This window comes from Thamnophis elegans, chromosome 15, assembly GCF_009769535.1.
Source record: "Thamnophis elegans isolate rThaEle1 chromosome 15, rThaEle1.pri, whole genome shotgun sequence".
NCBI lineage: Eukaryota > Metazoa > Chordata > Lepidosauria > Squamata > Colubridae > Thamnophis > Thamnophis elegans.
This window is the reverse complement of record NC_045555.1, coordinates 41097212-41114251: the sequence shown is the minus strand read 5'-3', so window position 1 is coordinate 41114251 and position 17040 is coordinate 41097212. Positions and strand designations below refer to the sequence as shown.

The window sequence follows — 17040 nt, the reverse complement described above, 5'->3', positions numbered from 1 at the left end:
CAAGTAGTCCTCAAGTTACAACAGTTAGGTTAGGTTAGGTTAGGTTTGTTTTATTTATATGCCGCCCTATTCTTGGAGGGACTCAGGGCGGCGAACAACTCAAGGGGGAAAGGGAACACAAAGTACAATACAAGTAATTAAAACAACCAAGAATCACACAGCGACACAAGTCGAGGGGGGGAAAGGTACTCATCAACCCCAGGCCTGCCGGCACAGCCAGGTTTTGACGGCTTTTCGGAAGGCCTGGAGAGAGGTGAGGGTCCGAATCTCTGCGGGGAGTTTGTTCCAAAGGGCTGGAGCTGCCACAGAGAAGGCCCTCCCCCGGGTGATAGCCAGATGGCATTGGCTGGTAGACGGAACCCGGAGGAGGCCGACCCTGTGTGATCTAATGGGTCTTTGGGAGGCAGCAGGCGGTCTCTCAAGTACCCAGGTCCAATACCATGAAGGGCTTTATAAATTACGACTAGCACTTTGAAGCGTATCCGGTTCATTAGTTCATTAGTGACTGTTACAGGGACACTGAAAAATGTGACTTATGACCATTTTTCACACTTTCACACTTATGACCATTGCAGCATCCCCATGGTCATGTGATCAAAATATAGACACTTGGAAACTGACTCATATTTATGATGGTTGCAGTGTCCCGGGGTCGTGTGATCAACTTTTGAGAACGTCTGACAAACGAAATCAATGGGAAAGCCAATTCACTTAATAACCCTGTTACTAACTTAACAACTGCAGTGATTCACTTAACAACTGTAGCAAGAAAGGTTAACAGTGATTCACTTAACAACCATCTCACTTAGCAGCAGAAATGTTAGGCTCAATTGTGGTGGTAAGTCGAGGATTACCTGTATCCAATCTGTCTAACTGATGAATCCCGATATTGACCTACTCCCACTGAAAGCTGGACAACTGGATTCATTTGTTCATTTATGCTGAATTCACACTTCTACTGGATGCTACAGAAAGGATGACTCAATTTTCTCTGCTCTTTACAACCTCCAGAAACCCACAGGAATCACAACATTTGATTTCTAAGTATTCTGTCGAAAATATGGCTGCAGTTTCTGCTGAGAACAACTTGACCATTTCAAGTAGACTGCGTGGGAAGAAATGTTTTCTTCCTGAAATCTATGAGAAAAATACTTAAAAGTACAATGTTCCTAATCTCTCTGAGAGTAATGACACATCATGAAGTCCCATTAGTCCCAAAGCAGCTTCAACATATTTCAAGATGTGCAGCCACATGAAATATGCATGCTAGCTGCTTCAGCCAACTCACATCTTGCAGAAAATGTGAAAAAAGAAGAAAAACTCTCAGATGAAAATACCCAACCATCTTTTCGTTCCGAAAATAATACGGATCCCAAATTATTCTCTCTCTCCCCTGCCAATGAATCCTCATAGAAATAGGATGAAACAAACAAGATTTATTGAGAATCACACATGAACATGCCACAAACTCAGTTAAAATTGCTGTGCCTTACCCTAACTATTCTGTCACTTTTCCTGGCCCTTTAACAATCTTTAATAATAAATTCTAATATAAGAGGGTGGGGGCAACCTGGTAACCATATTAGCAATTCCATGTAACTTGTTATGCGAAATAAGATACGTTGCATGTGCTTTAAAAACGTCTACTGTATATACTCAAGTATAAGCCTAGTTTTTCAGCCCACTTTTTGGGCTGAAAAAAGCCGCCTCGGCTTATACTCGAGTCAGTGAAAAATTTGCCCGAAATGGAGGAGAAAAAGGGGCGGGGCCATGCCGCTGGGTGACACTCGTGAATGGCCCGGTGCCCCTGTGAGTTTCCCCTCCCTCTGTGTCAGTTTGCCGCGCAGCGCGCACCGCACCATCCCCCCTCCTCACATTCTAATGTAATGCAGGGCTGTCTTACGATTCCCCTTCCTCCCCCTCCTGCCGCTCTGCAATGATGTCCCACCTCCTCCTTGTTATGGCAAGCAGCCACATAGCGATGTCCCACCTCCTCTGGTACAGTGATCCAATGATAGGAATCACTGTGCTGTGTGTCATAGGAGGCGGGACATCGCTCCCGCGGCTGCACGGGACATCATCATCACAGCGGGACATCAGCATCATGAGGTGAGTGAAGTATTTCATTGAATACACCGCTAGTTTACTGTTTTTCTTTGAAATAAATATTCAAAAACATTATTGGTATCTATTTTTATTTTTGAAATTTACCGGTAGCTGCTGCATTTCCCACCCTAGGCTTATACTCGAGTCAATAACTTTTCCAGTTTTTTTGTGGTAAAATTAGGTGCCTCGGCTTGTATTCGGGTCGGCCTATACTTGAGTATATACGGTATTTGTTGCTGATAACTCATTAATGTATTGACCGGTGAAGAGGACTCATCAAACAGAGTAAGACATTCATTAGAATCCATGCCAAAATTGAAGTTCCGGTACTGTGTGATGCACAGTTGGGTTATACATCTTCTTAATGAAAAACCACAGTAGATTCATCCTTTCTCGCCTTATACAATGGAGTTTGCAGTAATTAGAAGGGGGAAATAAAAAGATGCAAATGTGACTTTTCTGCCAAAAAGGTGTAGCCACAGTGATAGTTAACTAACCAGTCTGAAACAAGTGAAGCAGGAATTCCATCCCGTTCCTTATTATATTCTTGCTGAGGCAGAAAAATGCAACTTCAAATGTTATGAAGTATGGATTCCCACCCCCCACCCAAAGCTTTCCATTTAGAACGAAATAAATGAAAATGAACTAATACCTGAAGAGCTAATAAGTGGAGCCTGCATTGCATGGAGATTTTCTCCTTCAGTAATGATATATTCATTAGAAAACCTGCACTATGAAGCAGACAGGTGATGCTCTCAAAATCTCCAGACCGGCGCTATACATGCAGGACTTTCTATCCTTAGCTTTCTGATTAGAATTTTCATGGTCTTCCCATTTTCATTTAGCGCCTTTGAGAATCAATAAATTGGACATCACTGGGCTAGAGTAGGGGGTCACCAATCCCTGGGCTGTAGATCAGCACTGGGCTGTAGCATGCCAGCAACTGGGCCACACATAGAAGTGGAGCCCCATCTACAGGATTCAGGCAGCATGCAAGAGCCACGGTGGTGTTGATGCAGGAGGGGGTGCACAGGTAAACCCACCAGTGGCTGGCCAGGTTAGGTGGTCTTAATAGAATGGACCTTATAAATTCATATTAGCTTGGCTTTTCATCCTAGTGCCCTGGAGTTCCAAAGTTGACTTTTAGCTGGAGTGAACTTTCTCTCCAATTTCCTCATAAGTATTAAAAATAGGGCTGAACAGTGTGGCAAGACCCTGTAAAGGAGGGGCACAGGAAGCCAGACGTGGGTGAGAGATAGAACAGAGGTAAAAACTGCTGACAGCTTAAGACATTATAGGAACTTCTCTTTTTTGTATTTCTCCTATGTACTTCTCTGTAACATTCCAAATGAACTTCTCCTTTTCGAAATGTCATGCTTGTCTCGTGTATGGAAACGCCTTGAGAATGCACAGTGTGGAACACAGCATAAAAGTAGCATCCTGGGCAGAGCCCAGGCAGTTCAGATTTTGGGGTGTGAACACACTGAACTCAATGCATCAAATAAACCTGTTTCTCTCGCACCTTCGTGGTCTCAAGTCCTGGTCTTTCGTAAGTAGATTACAAACATCAATCTGTTGCAACAGTGTAGTGGTTAGAATGCAGTATTGCTGGCTACTTCTGCTGACTGACGGCTGCCTGCAATTTGGGAGTTTCAATCTCACCAGGCTCAAAGTTGACTCAGCCTTCCATCCTTCCGAGGTGGGTAAAATGAGGACTCAGACTGTGTGGGGCAATATGCTGACTTTGTAAACCGCTTAGAGAGGGCTGCAAAGCACTGTGAAGAGGTATATAAGTCTAACTGCTATTGCTATTGCTTAAACCATGCCCCCTCCAGTCCATGGAAAAAACCTTTCTTCGTGAAACTGGTTGGAGGCTGCTGGGCTAGAGAATAGAGTATTCCAAGAAGAAGTATTCACATTTTGATAAATTTATGCCAGGAGCCCAGTATTTCATAATCTTATACTAAGTGGTGGTTTTTCAAGGCCTGAACAGATCATCAGAAAGAAACTTTATAATACCGTCTTACAAAAAGCTTTTCAACGAAGCTGTACTATCAAATACAGAAAAAAAGTAAAGTACAGCTGATCCTCGACTTATGGCCACATTTGGGCCCAACCTTTCTGTTGCTAAGTGAGACATGGGTTAAGTGAACTTTGCCCCACTTTACGACCTTTCCTGACACCGTTGTTAACTCAATCGCTGCAGTTGTTAGGTTAGTAACATGATTGTTAAGCAAATCTGGCTTTCCGTTGACTTTTCCTTGTCAGAAGGTGGCAAAGGGAGATCACATGACCTCGAGACACCGCAACCGTCATAAATATGAGCCAGTTGTCGAGGGCATCCGAATTTTCATCACGTGACCATGGGGATGCTGTAACGGTTGTGAGAAAAACAGCCATAACCCATTTCTTTCAGAGCTGTCGTAACTTTGAAGGCTCACTAAATGAAATGAAGAGCCAAGGTGGCGCAGTGGTTAAATGCAGCACTGCAGGCTACTTCAGCTGACTGCAGTTCTGCAGTTCGGCTGTTCAAATCTCACCGGCTCAGGGTTGACTCAGCCTTCCATCCTTCCGAGGTGGGTAAAATGAGGACCCGGATTGTTGTTGGGGGCGATATCCTGACTCTGTACACCGCTTAGAGAGGGCTGAAAGCCCTATGAAGCGGTATATAAGTCTAACTGCTAACTGTTGTAAGCCAAGGACTATCTGTATATGACTGAAGCACAGGGACAAAAAAGCAGCATTCCGCAGCATGTAAGCATAGCTTGCCCTCACATGTACCCCAACTGGCTCCTACAGTCAATCTGTTCTTCTCTTCATTCTTACCATTCCATTGTCTCAGCCGTGTTCCTAATCATATCCCCCTTCCCACCTTATAGGAGTTTAAGAGGAGATTTTCTCCAGAATGGTATAGGGCAGGGGTGCCAAATTCTTTTTCATTGAGGGCCACACCAGGATTGTGTTTGACCTTGGGGGGGGCAGGGTGGGTGTGGCCAGCTCAATGTCACTCATGTCGGGGGCGCATGTGGTGACCCGAAAGCTCTGCCAGCACAAATGGGCTCCTGAGCTCTGTTTGTGGCTACAACAGCTTCCTGCAACCCTCTGCCAGCAAAAATGGCGCTGGGGAGGGCAGCCCTCCTGAACTCCATTTTCACTGGAAGAGGCACCATAGGCCGGTTCTTTGCTGTTTCCAGGGCGGCCTCATGGGCCAAATTTAAGAACCCCATGGCTGGAACTGCCCCCTGGACCTTGAGTTTGACACCCCTGGTATAGGGTCTCCTGTTTGAGCAGTGGATTGGACTAGAAAACCTCCAAGCTCTCTTCCAACTTTATTAGAGCCGAGGTGGTGCAGTGGTTAAATGCAGCACTGCAGGCTACTTCAGCTGACTGCAGTTTTGCAGTTCGGCTGTTTAAATCTCACTGGCTCAAGGTTGACTCAGCCTTCCATCCTTCCGAGGTGGGTGAAATGAGGACCCGGATTGTTGGGGGCAATATGCTGACTCTGTAAACCGCTTAGAGAGGGCTGAAAGCCCTATGAAGCGGTATATAAGTAACTGCTATTGCTATTGCTATTGTTTGAGTACCATTGAAGGGGCTGATTTAATGTTTTAAAGCCTGAGACACCATGCTTATAGGAACTTATCTAGATGTTAAGATAAAAGAGGAAGACTGTCTTAATCAAGCTTTCACTTCTCAAGATCTGTGTCTACCTTAACAAGGCACATAGCAATAGCAATAGCAGTTAGACTTATATACCGCTTCATAGGGCTTTCAGCCCTCTCTAAGCAGTTTACAGAGTCAGCATATTGCCCCCAACAACAATCCGGGTCCTCATTTTACCCACCTCGGAAGGATGGAAGGCTGAATCAACCCTGAGCCAGTGAGATTTGAACAGCCGAACTGCAGTCAGCTGAAGTAGCCTACAGTGCTGCATTTAACCACTGTGCCACCTCAGCCACATGGTCTATGCTGGTATGAGAACACACATTTTATCAAATACACTGATCCCAGAACCATTTTCAACCTGTTTTTATTGTAAAAGCACTGCCATTGTTTACCTTAGCAGAAGGTTATTAAATGCTGACATTAAAAGTAATCCCAGTTCACCAAATTAATATATATATTTCAGGGCTGTGAAGTGCTAAAGTACTATATAGAGTAGAATTGCCCATACTTCAAAGAGAAATAATATCATGGTCTCTAGCGTGTAAATTGTATGCATTCTTTGAACTAGCTAAAAAAAAGCTTATTTAGCATGAATCAGAATAGAGCTGGAAGGGACCTTGGAGGTCTTCTAGTCCAGCCTCCTGCTCAACCAGGAGATCCTATACCATTTCAGACAAATGGCTGTCCAATCTCTTCTTCGAAACCTCCAGTGATGGAAGAGTGCCATCTTGTAACAAGAGATCTGAATGTGCTTGATTGCTATTGATTCATAAGTACAACAAGTATCCCAATTCTCTAGCTAGCAGCTACTCTAACTTGTGAACTTCCACCCTGAGTAATAGTAGAAAACCTTCATTGTGATTTTCATTATAACTTTGTCACACATCGTTTCAAAATTCTTTCCCAAGTGTCTGGGGGGAAAAAAATGAAAAGAAATTGTGCCCATGTCCTATTACCCATAGGGAAGTTCCCAGGACAGAATCTTATAAAAGGTTTGTATAGGTCAAAGCAAGTAGCTCAGGCTATGGATTCCAGTTTTGTGCTGGATCAATCCTTGGGGATTCCCCTGACAACGTGTGATGTTTGAATTGGCCAAAACAGAACAATGAAATGTCAGAGGATATGGCACAAACCACTGGAGTAGCAGCATTACAAGCATCGGTAGAAATGTTTTGGACATAAGAGGGAATTGCTTTATATTAGAAACGTTAGGGGGGGAAAAAAGTAACCAAAGGTTGTGGCTCGGTGTTTTTTAGTTTCCTGCTTCTTTGCTCACAGCTGCAGACACATTTTTATATTTCTGCAAGGAACTTACCCCATCTGGTCGGCCATCTGAAGCTGTAACAATCAAAATGTAGCGATCGGTGCTTTCTCGGTCTAAAGGCTTTCCTAAGGCTAGCAGCCCGGATCTAGCAATAAAACAAATATGTACGTTACAACAAAGTATGGCTCTTAAAGAGTGACAAGCTTATTGATATGCAAAGGGCTCTGATTTGTATTAGCAAACATTTCTATTTTAGAATGGACTTTGGGGGATGATTTTTCTGTGGCATAAGGTTGGTTTTTGAGATTTAATAACTGCATATGATAGATGGATGGATGGATGGATGGATGATAGATGTAGATGCAGATGACGAGATAGATAGATCTAAACATAATGTGTGTGTTTGTGTGTGTGTATGTGTGTGGGTAGGTAGGTAGGTAGGTAGGTAGGTAGGTAGGTAGGTAGGTAGGTAGATAGATAGATTAGATAGATAGATAGATAGATAGATAGATAGATAGATAGATTAGATTAGATTAGATTAGATAGATAGATAGATAGATAGATAGATAGATAGATAGATAGATAGATAGATAGATAGAGAGAGAGAGAGAGAGACAGACAGACAGACAGACAGACAGATAGAAAGTTCGATACATAGTTAGAAAGATCGATAGATACGTTAGAGAGAGAGAGAGAGAGAGATGGGTAGATGGGTAGATGGGTAGGTAGGTAGGTAGGTAGGTAGGTAGGTAGGTAGGTAGGTAGGTAGGTAGATAGATAGATAGATAGATAGATAGATAGATAGATAGATAGATAGATAGATAGATAGATAGATAGATAATAGATAGATAGATATTTCTCTCTCTAGGAACACTGAGAATATATCTGCTGAATAAAACTCCACATTGGTAACATGAAGGGCATCTGGCCATTAAAACACTCTGCTACCTCCATTTGCACAGAGTCCATCCTGTGAGGGATTATGGGGTTGGAGGAGGAGGAGGAGGAAGAAGAAGAAATGTGTGTGTGTGTGAGAGAGAGAGAGAGAGGGAGGGAAGGAGGGAGGGAAGGAGAGGGAGGGAGGGAGGGAGGGAGAGAAAGAGTTTAAAAATTGAAGATTTTGTAATATATGGTTATACTAGTGGTCCCAGCACTGAACTGACAGGATATGTGTCTTAAAACACAAACAATAATGAAATGCCCTTAAAATCAGATTATTTCAATGCAACTGCGATAAAAACGACTGGTCCAGATTTAAAGAACTCTGCTGCTATGCACCAGCCTGGACCTGGAGATCTTTGAAAGGTGCTCTTGTTGGGAGTGTTGCCTATAAATAATGGCAATCATAGTTCTACGGCTTATTTTTGTGAACTGCAGTGGAAGACCTGGATGAGAAGTGGCATATCTTAAATAAATAATATTATATGCTCTAGTTCTCTTCTGTTCTCCCAGACTTCTCCTTTTCTCACCAAGAACTTTTACCCCATAAGAATAAATAAACAAACAGAAATAAATAAATAAGTTCAACTAGAGTTAAGAATGTATGTATATCACTTTGTTAGAAACTGAATTACTCCTACTAGGTTTGTTTAAAACAGGTGCAAGAAACTTGTATATCTCTAGGTCTTGCTGAAATAAAATTTCCAATATTTTCAGCCAATGTAGATACAGTAGTATTTTGGTACTCATCAATAATTGGTCTCATTGGCACAATGAATACTATGAGTACCAAATACACGTTTCCCATAAGGAATAATGTAGTGAGTCACAAGGCAACCAAGGTTCCTCCACAAATGCGCGAACGACAAAAGCGCACCTGACTAAACCGCGGTGACAAAACCGCGCCGACAAATGAGCGCTGAAGCACGCCGACAACAGCGCGCTGACAGAAGCGCGCTGTAACCCTAACCCTAACCAAACCCTAAACCTAACGCTAAACCTAACCCTAACCCTAACCCTAAACCTAACCCTGAACCTTACCTTAACTTAAGTCGCGCTTTTGTTGGCGCGCTTTTGTCGGTGCGCTGTTGTCAACGCGCTTTTGACATCGCGGTTTTAGCGCCGTGGTTTTGTCGGCGCGCTTTTGACGTTCGCGCATTTGTCGGGTCACGGGCAACCAACACCAACAAGTTTTAGTTTGTGCACTGAGTATCAAACAAACAACGAGTATTGTGACAAAGTTTTCACATCAAAATGGATTGAGTACCAAATTTGATGAGTTTCAAAGCAGTTGAGAGCACCAAGGTACCACTTCGAGGGAAAGAGTTGCCAAAAGCTTTGTTTGATAATGCCTGGAAGCCTGATATTCGCTGCCCCTTATTTGAAGTATGCAATGGAACATTAATAAAGAAAAAATGGTTAATGTTGTACTGAATTAAAAATTGAGATGAGGTAGATGGTAGAAAAGAAGCTCTTAACAGAGATATGCCCACAAAGTGGCGAGAGGAAAATCTGGCTTAATATCAAAACAAGATCAAGGCATGCACAACAGCGTGGCACAACAAAACCGCGCTCGTCAAAATAGCGGTGACAAAATCGTGTCGCTAAAGCTGCGACATCATCACCACGCGTCATCACCGCCGCAGCAACAGCGCGGCAACAGAAGGGCACTTTAAAACGGTGCCGTGGCAGAAAGCCGATTTCAATTAAGGTAAGGGTTAGGATTAGGTTTAGGGGTTTGTTTTAGGGTTTGTTTTAGGGTTAGTTTTAGGGTTAGTTTTAGGGATAGGGTTAGGGTTAGGGTTAGGGTTAGGGTTAGGGTTAGGTTTAGGATTAGGTTTAGGGTTAGGTTTAGGGTTAGGTTTAGGGTACTGAGTGCTTGGGAATGCGCGGATTTGCCCTCCGCGATTATGTCATCGCGGTAGGGTCGCGTTTTTCCTTAGTGCTTCGAATGGCACGAATTAGTCTTCGCGCTTATGTCTCCGCAGATAAGGGCTTCGTGGATTTGTGGTGGAACCGCACAACAGACCTCTGCAATTCACCTGAGTATAAGAAGGCGAGTGGGCAGGAGTGGGGATAAAGCATAGTTCTGTGGAGTTGATTTCTTGGTTTGGTATACATGGTGGTGCTGACAGATAAATACCCAAGAGAAAATCAACTGGAAAAATCAAGAACAACCGTTGTGCGGTCCCAGAACTACTTCTACATTTCTTTATGCAAAATGACCAGGACATTATATTGTTCCAGTTATCCAATAAAACAAAACAAAACAGAAGTTATAAGCATTCACAAAACATCTGGGATATTTCAAGTAAACATAATAGTGGGTGCCAGGGGAGGCAGGTGTTTATCCGAAAATGTAGTTGCTACTTTCTTCATAGACAGAATTTACCTGTCTGATATCAATTGAAGATGAAGAGAAGTAGGGAACAAAATCTAGTAAATAAGCATAAAATAAATAGTAAGAAAATAAAGCAGAAATAGAATGCAATAAAAATGCTGAATTTTATTATTAAATTTATAACTTTTTCCTCAATACAATAAAAGAGAGTCCCTGCCCCAAATTAATATGATTGAAATCAAAATTCATCATTAAGAAGAAATTGAATGGAGGAACAATGTACCATGTAAAAGGTGGATGGGATAGTTGGAAATTGACTTCCATGCAGACTTCTAGACAGCCTTAATAAAAAGAAAATTAAGATTGTCTAAGGGATAAATAGATGTGTGTTTGTGTGATGTGGAGCAGTCAGACAATGAAAGCCTAAGAAAATAAATGTTTTGAATAATTTAAAGGAAACTTATTTGACCAAAGAATTCTAAAGATGATAAAATCTTTATATGCAAGTTGCTACTACATCTCCCATACTACCTTATTTATAAATTCACAATATTTGATGAACTGCCATTCCTGTAAAATAGTGTGAATTAAGTCTCTCACATTGAAATCAACCAGAAATCTAATATTCAGTTGTATACTTGAGGCACCATACATTTGGCCACATACATGAGAATAAACTCTAGCAAACTCAATGGAACTTCTGAATAATAATGCACTTGATTGAATTGCAATACTACTACTTAATTTGTAAAAGAACTAGCTGAGAAGATTTTTGGCAGACCAAATATTACATTTAGTTCCCTGCTGTTGAAATGAAAATGCTGAGAAGAATTTCTTTATGTCTCTTGCTATAGCATAGGAGTATAATTCAACTGAGCCGATGGAGAATTAGAATAGGATAAATTGAGTATTTGCTCATACTGAAGTTCTTGTATTTGTGAGGATGTTATAGAGAAGAATGACATGGGGATATTTTTATGTCCCTTGTTCAAATGTTCGACTTTATCCTGATCCTTTCCAAGCTAAAAAAACGGTACTCACAAATAACTGGGTGAATGAAATATGTATGTGCTTTGGCAGAACAAAGGAGTTCAAGTCATTGAAAAGCAAAATGTAGGAAATAATAGGCTACGTTAACATTATAGGACTATAGACTGAACACTTGAGCCACAACTGAGAATTTCTCCACTTGCATATTAACAATCTTCAAAGAACCTCTGATACGTCCCATTATGTTGCTTTCATCTTGTTCCCAACCTTTTGAGTGAGGTTTCCATAAGTTACAGTTGGCTGCATTGCTGTTAACATAGCATTTTGCCCATAATAAAAAAATAATAATGTTCAGCCTTCCTTGATTTGTAGCATTTTCTAACCTTGCTGGTAGTGGTAGTCAGAGGACCTATTGATAGAAAGCGATGGATGATATTTCAACCTAGGGCAGATATGCTCTTTACTATCTGACCCCTGAAGATTTTTCACTTCTACCATTCTCTATTTCTTCATCCCCACTAAGAGCAAGGAAGCAGGCTTGGAGTTCTTGGAAAGAGTTAAGAATATGTGGTAGAGAAAGAGACAGGACTGTCCTATAACCAGTCATCTTGGCCAGAAAGTTAATTTCTGACTATCACTTGAAAGTCGTGTAGAAATTCAGAAAAGGGATGGAATTTTTCAGTAGCCTGGATAGGATAATATAGAGCTTGCACAAATTAAAAAAAAATATGCAAGAGTTCTAGTTATATCAAGCAGACACCTTCGTTACCCTTGCAATTCATAAATGTTATTTGGAACTCTAAATATTGGTTCTAGTGCAAAAGGAAATTAGGGCTATCAAGACCATGCTGTAAAAATATGTGTAGCGCTAACCCTTGTAAGGGCTGCTGGAGTCTAGGTTCTCCTGGCCCTCTTGGTATGGCTGCCAGTCCACCCTGGTCCTTCTCTGACTCATCGCTACTTGCCAGGGTCATGTGATGGGGTGGTGGTCAGCCTCCCCTCAGCAGGCAAGTCACAGATGTGGTGGTATTCAGGTGGCTGGTTGGAGCTTCTTCCTATTCTCTTGTCTCCCTCAGGCTTGGTCCACACAAGCCTCTGCTATCCTATTCTCTTGTCTCCCTCAGGCTTGGTCCACAGAAGTCTCTGCTATCCCATTCTCTTCTCTCCCTCAGGCTTGGTCCACACAAGCCTCTGCTACCCTATTCTCTTGTCTCCCTCAGGTTTGGTCCACAGAAGTCTCTGCTATCCTATTCTCTTGCCTCCCTCAGGCTTGGTCCACACAAGCCTCTGCTACCCTATTCTCTTGTCTCCCTCAGGCTTGGTCCACACAAGCCTCTGCTACCCTATTCTCTTGTCTCCCTCAGGTTTGGTCCACAGAAGTCTCTGCTATCCTATTCTCTTGCCTCCCTCAGGCTTGGTCCACACAAGCCTCTGCTACCCTATTCTCTTGTCTCCCTCAGGCTTGGTCCACACAAGCCTCTGCTACCCTATTCTCTTGTCTCCCTCAGGTTTGGTCCACAGAAGTCTCTGCTATCCTATTCTCTTGTCTCCCTCAGGTTTGGTCCACAGAAGTCTCTGCTATCCTATTCTCTTGTCTCCCTCAGGTTTGGTCCACAGAAGTCTCTGCTATCCCATTCTCTTCTCTCCCTCAGGCTTGGTCCACACAAGCCTCTGCTACCCTATTCTCTTGTCTCCCTCAGGTTTGGTCCACAGAAGTCTCTGCTATCCCATTCTCTTCTCTCCCTCAGGCTTGGTCCACACAAGCCTCTGCTACCCTATTCTCTTGTCTCCCTCAGGTTTGGTCCACAGAAGTCTCTGCTATCCTATTCTCTTGCCTCCCTCAGGCTTGGTCCACACAAGCCTCTGCTATCCTATTCTCTTGTCTCCCTCAGGCTTGGTCCACACAAGCCTCTGCTACCCTATTCTCTTGTCTCCCTCAGGTTTGGTCCACAGAAGTCTCTGCTATCCTATTCTCTTGCCTCCCTCAGGCTTGGTCCACACAAGCCTCTGCTACCCTATTCTCTTGTCTCCCTCAGGCTTGGTCCACACAAGCCTCTGCTACCCTATTCTCTTGTCTCCCTCAGGTTTGGTCCACAGAAGTCTCTGCTATCCTATTCTCTTGTCTCCCTCAGGTTTGGTCCACAGAAGTCTCTGCTATCCTATTCTCTTGTCTCCCTCAGGTTTGGTCCACAGAAGTCTCTGCTATCCCATTCTCTTCTCTCCCTCAGGCTTGGTCCACACAAGCCTCTGCTACCCTATTCTCTTGTCTCCCTCAGGTTTGGTCCACAGAAGTCTCTGCTATCCCATTCTCTTCTCTCCCTCAGGCTTGGTCCACACAAGCCTCTGCTACCCTATTCTCTTGTCTCCCTCAGGTTTGGTCCACAGAAGTCTCTGCTATCCTATTCTCTTGCCTCCCACAGGCTTGGTCCACACAAGCCTCTGCTACCCTATTCTCTTGTCTCCCTCAGGCTTGGTCCACACAAGCCTCTGCTACCCTATTCTCTTGTCTCCCTCAGGTTTGGTCCACAGAAGTCTCTGCTATCCTATTCTCTTGCCTCCCTCAGGCTTGGTCCACAGAAGTCTCTGCTATCCTATTCTCTTGTCTCCCTCAGGTTTGGTCCACAGAAGTCTCTGCTATCCCATTCTCTTCTCTCCCTCAGGCTTGGTCCACACAAGCCTCTGCTACCCTATTCTCTTGTCTCCCTCAGGTTTGGTCCACAGAAGTCTCTGCTATCCTATTCTCTTGCCTCCCTCAGGCTTGGTCCACACAAGCCTCTGCTACCCTATTCTCTTGTCTCCCTCAGGCTTGGTCCACAGAAGTCTCTGCTATCCTATTCTCTTGTCTCCCTCAGGTTTGGTCCACAGAAGTCTCTGCTATCCCATTCTCTTCTCTCCCTCAGGCTTGGTCCACACAAGCCTCTGCTACCCTATTCTCTTGTCTCCCTCAGGTTTGGTCCACAGAAGTCTCTGCTATCCCATTCTCTTCTCTCCCTCAGGCTTGGTCCACACAAGCCTCTGCTACCCTATTCTCTTGTCTCCCTCAGGTTGGTCCACAGAAGTCTCTGCTATCCTATTCTCTTGCCTCCCTCAGGCTTGGTCCACACAAGCCTCTGCTACCCTATTCTCTTGTCTCCCTCAGGCTTGGTCCACACAAGCCTCTGCTACCCTATTCTCTTGTCTCCCTCAGGTTTGGTCCACAGAAGTCTCTGCTATCCTATTCTCTTGTCTCCCTCAGGTTTGGTCCACAGAAGTCTCTGCTATCCCATTCTCTTCTCTCCCTCAGGCTTGGTCCACACAAGCCTCTGCTACCCTATTCTCTTGTCTCCCTCAGGTTTGGTCCACAGAAGTCTCTGCTATCCCATTCTCTTCTCTCCCTCAGGCTTGGTCCACACAAGCCTCTGCTACCCTATTCTCTTGTCTCCCTCAGGTTTGGTCCACAGAAGTCTCTGCTATCCTATTCTCTTGCCTCCCTCAGGCTTGGTCCACACAAGCCTCTGCTACCCTATTCTCTTGTCTCCCTCAGGCTTGGTCCACACAAGCCTCTGCTACCCTATTCTCTTGTCACCCTCAGGTTTGGTCCACAGAAGTCTCTGCTATCCTATTCTCTTGCCTCCCTCAGGCTTGGTCCACAGAAGTCTCTGCTATCCTATTCTCTTGTCTCCCTCAGGTTTGGTCCACAGAAGTCTCTGCTATCCCATTCTCTTCTCTCCCTCAGGCTTGGTCCACACAAGCCTCTGCTACCCTATTCTCTTGTCTCCCTCAGGTTTGGTCCACAGAAGTCTCTGCTATCCTATTCTCTTGCCTCCCTCAGGCTTGGTCCACAGAAGTCTCTGCTATCCTATTCTCTTGTCTCCCTCAGGTTTGGTCCACAGAAGTCTCTGCTATCCCATTCTCTTCTCTCCCTCAGGCTTGGTCCACACAAGCCTCTGCTACCCTATTCTCTTGTCTCCCTCAGGTTTGGTCCACAGAAGTCTCTGCTATCCTATTCTCTTGCCTCCCTCAGGCTTGGTCCACACAAGCCTCTGCTACCCTATTCTCTTGTCTCCCTCAGGCTTGGTCCACAGAAGTCTCTGCTATCCTATTCTCTTGTCTCCCTCAGATTTGGTCCACAGAAGTCTCTTCTATCCTATTCTCTTGTCTCCCTCAGGTTTGGTCCACAGAAGTCTCTGCTATCCCATTCTCTTCTCTCCCTCAGGCTTGGTCCACACAAGCCTCTGCTACCCTATTCTCGTCTCCCTCAGGTTTGGTCCACAGAAGTCTCTGCTATCCCATTCTCTTCTCTCCCTCAGGCTTGGTCCACACAAGCCTCTGCTACCCTATTCTCTTGTCTCCCTCAGGTTTGGTCCACAGAAGTCTCTGCTATCCTATTCTCTTGCCTCCCTCAGGCTTGGTCCACACAAGCCTCTGCTACCCTATTCTCTTGTCTCCCTCAGGCTTGGTCCACACAAGCCTCTGCTACCCTATTCTCTTGTCTCCCTCAGGCTTGGTCCACACAAGCCTCTGCTACCCAATTCTCTTGCCTCCCTCAGGCTTGGTCCACACAAGCCTCTGCTACCCTATTCTTTTGTCTCCCTCAGGCTTGGTCCACACAAGCCTCTGCTACCCTATTCTCTTGTCTCCCTCAGGTTTGGTCCACAGAAGTCTCTGCTATCCTATTCTCTTGTCTCCCTCAGGTTTGGTCCACAGAAGTCTCTGCTATCCTATTCTCTTGTCTCCCTCAGGTTTGGTCCACAGAAGTCTCTGCTATCCCATTCTCTTCTCTCCCTCAGGCTTGGTCCACACAAGCCTCTGCTACCCTATTCTCTTGTCTCCCTCAGGTTTGGTCCACAGAAGTCTCTGCTATCCCATTCTCTTCTCTCCCTCAGGCTTGGTCCACACAAGCCTCTGCTACCCTATTCTCTTGTCTCCCTCAGGTTTGGTCCACAGAAGTCTCTGCTATCCTATTCTCTTGCCTCCCTCAGGCTTGGTCCACACAAGCCTCTGCTACCCTATTCTCTTGTCTCCCTCAGGCTTGGTCCACACAAGCCTCTGCTACCCTATTCTCTTGTCTCCCTCAGGTTTGGTCCACAGAAGTCTCTGCTATCCTATTCTCTTGCCTCCCTCAGGCTTGGTCCACAGAAGTCTCTGCTATCCTATTCTCTTGTCTCCCTCAGGTTTGGTCCACAGAAGTCTCTGCTATCCCATTCTCTTCTCTCCCTCAGGCTTGGTCCACACAAGCCTCTGCTACCCTATTCTCTTGTCTCCCTCAGGTTTGGTCCACAGAAGTCTCTGCTATCCTATTCTCTTGCCTCCCTCAGGCTTGGTCCACACAAGCCTCTGCTACCCTATTCTCTTGTCTCCCTCAGGCTTGGTCCACAGAAGTCTCTGCTATCCTATTCTCTTGTCTCCCTCAGGTTTGGTCCACAGAAGTCTCTGCTATCCCATTCTCTTCTCTCCCTCAGGCTTGGTCCACACAAGCCTCTGCTACCCTATTCTCGTCTCCCTCAGGTTTGGTCCACAGAAGTCTCTGCTATCCCATTCTCTTCTCTCCCTCAGGCTTGGTCCACACAAGCCTCTGCTACCCTATTCTCTTGTCTCCCTCAGGTTTGGTCCACAGAAGTCTCTGCTATCCTATTCTCTTGCCTCCCTCAGGCTTGGTCCACACAAGCCTCTGCTACCCTATTCTCTTGTCTCCCTCAGGCTTGGTCCACACAAGCCTCTGCTACCCTATTCTCTTGTCTCCCTCAGGTTTGGT

At 44.7% G+C, this 17040-nt stretch overlaps 1 protein-coding gene across 1 annotated transcript in view; it reads right to left on the bottom strand.

Moving 5' to 3' along the window:
• Positions 1 to 17040, bottom strand: part of PCDH15 (protocadherin related 15) — a 532120-nt gene that overhangs the window by 200079 nt on the left and 315001 nt on the right. Inside the window, exon 17 of the mRNA XM_032231542.1 lies at positions 7088 to 7181. Within this exon, the coding sequence (XP_032087433.1) occupies positions 7088 to 7181 (94 nt within the window). The remainder of the gene's footprint in view (positions 1 to 7087; positions 7182 to 17040) is intronic.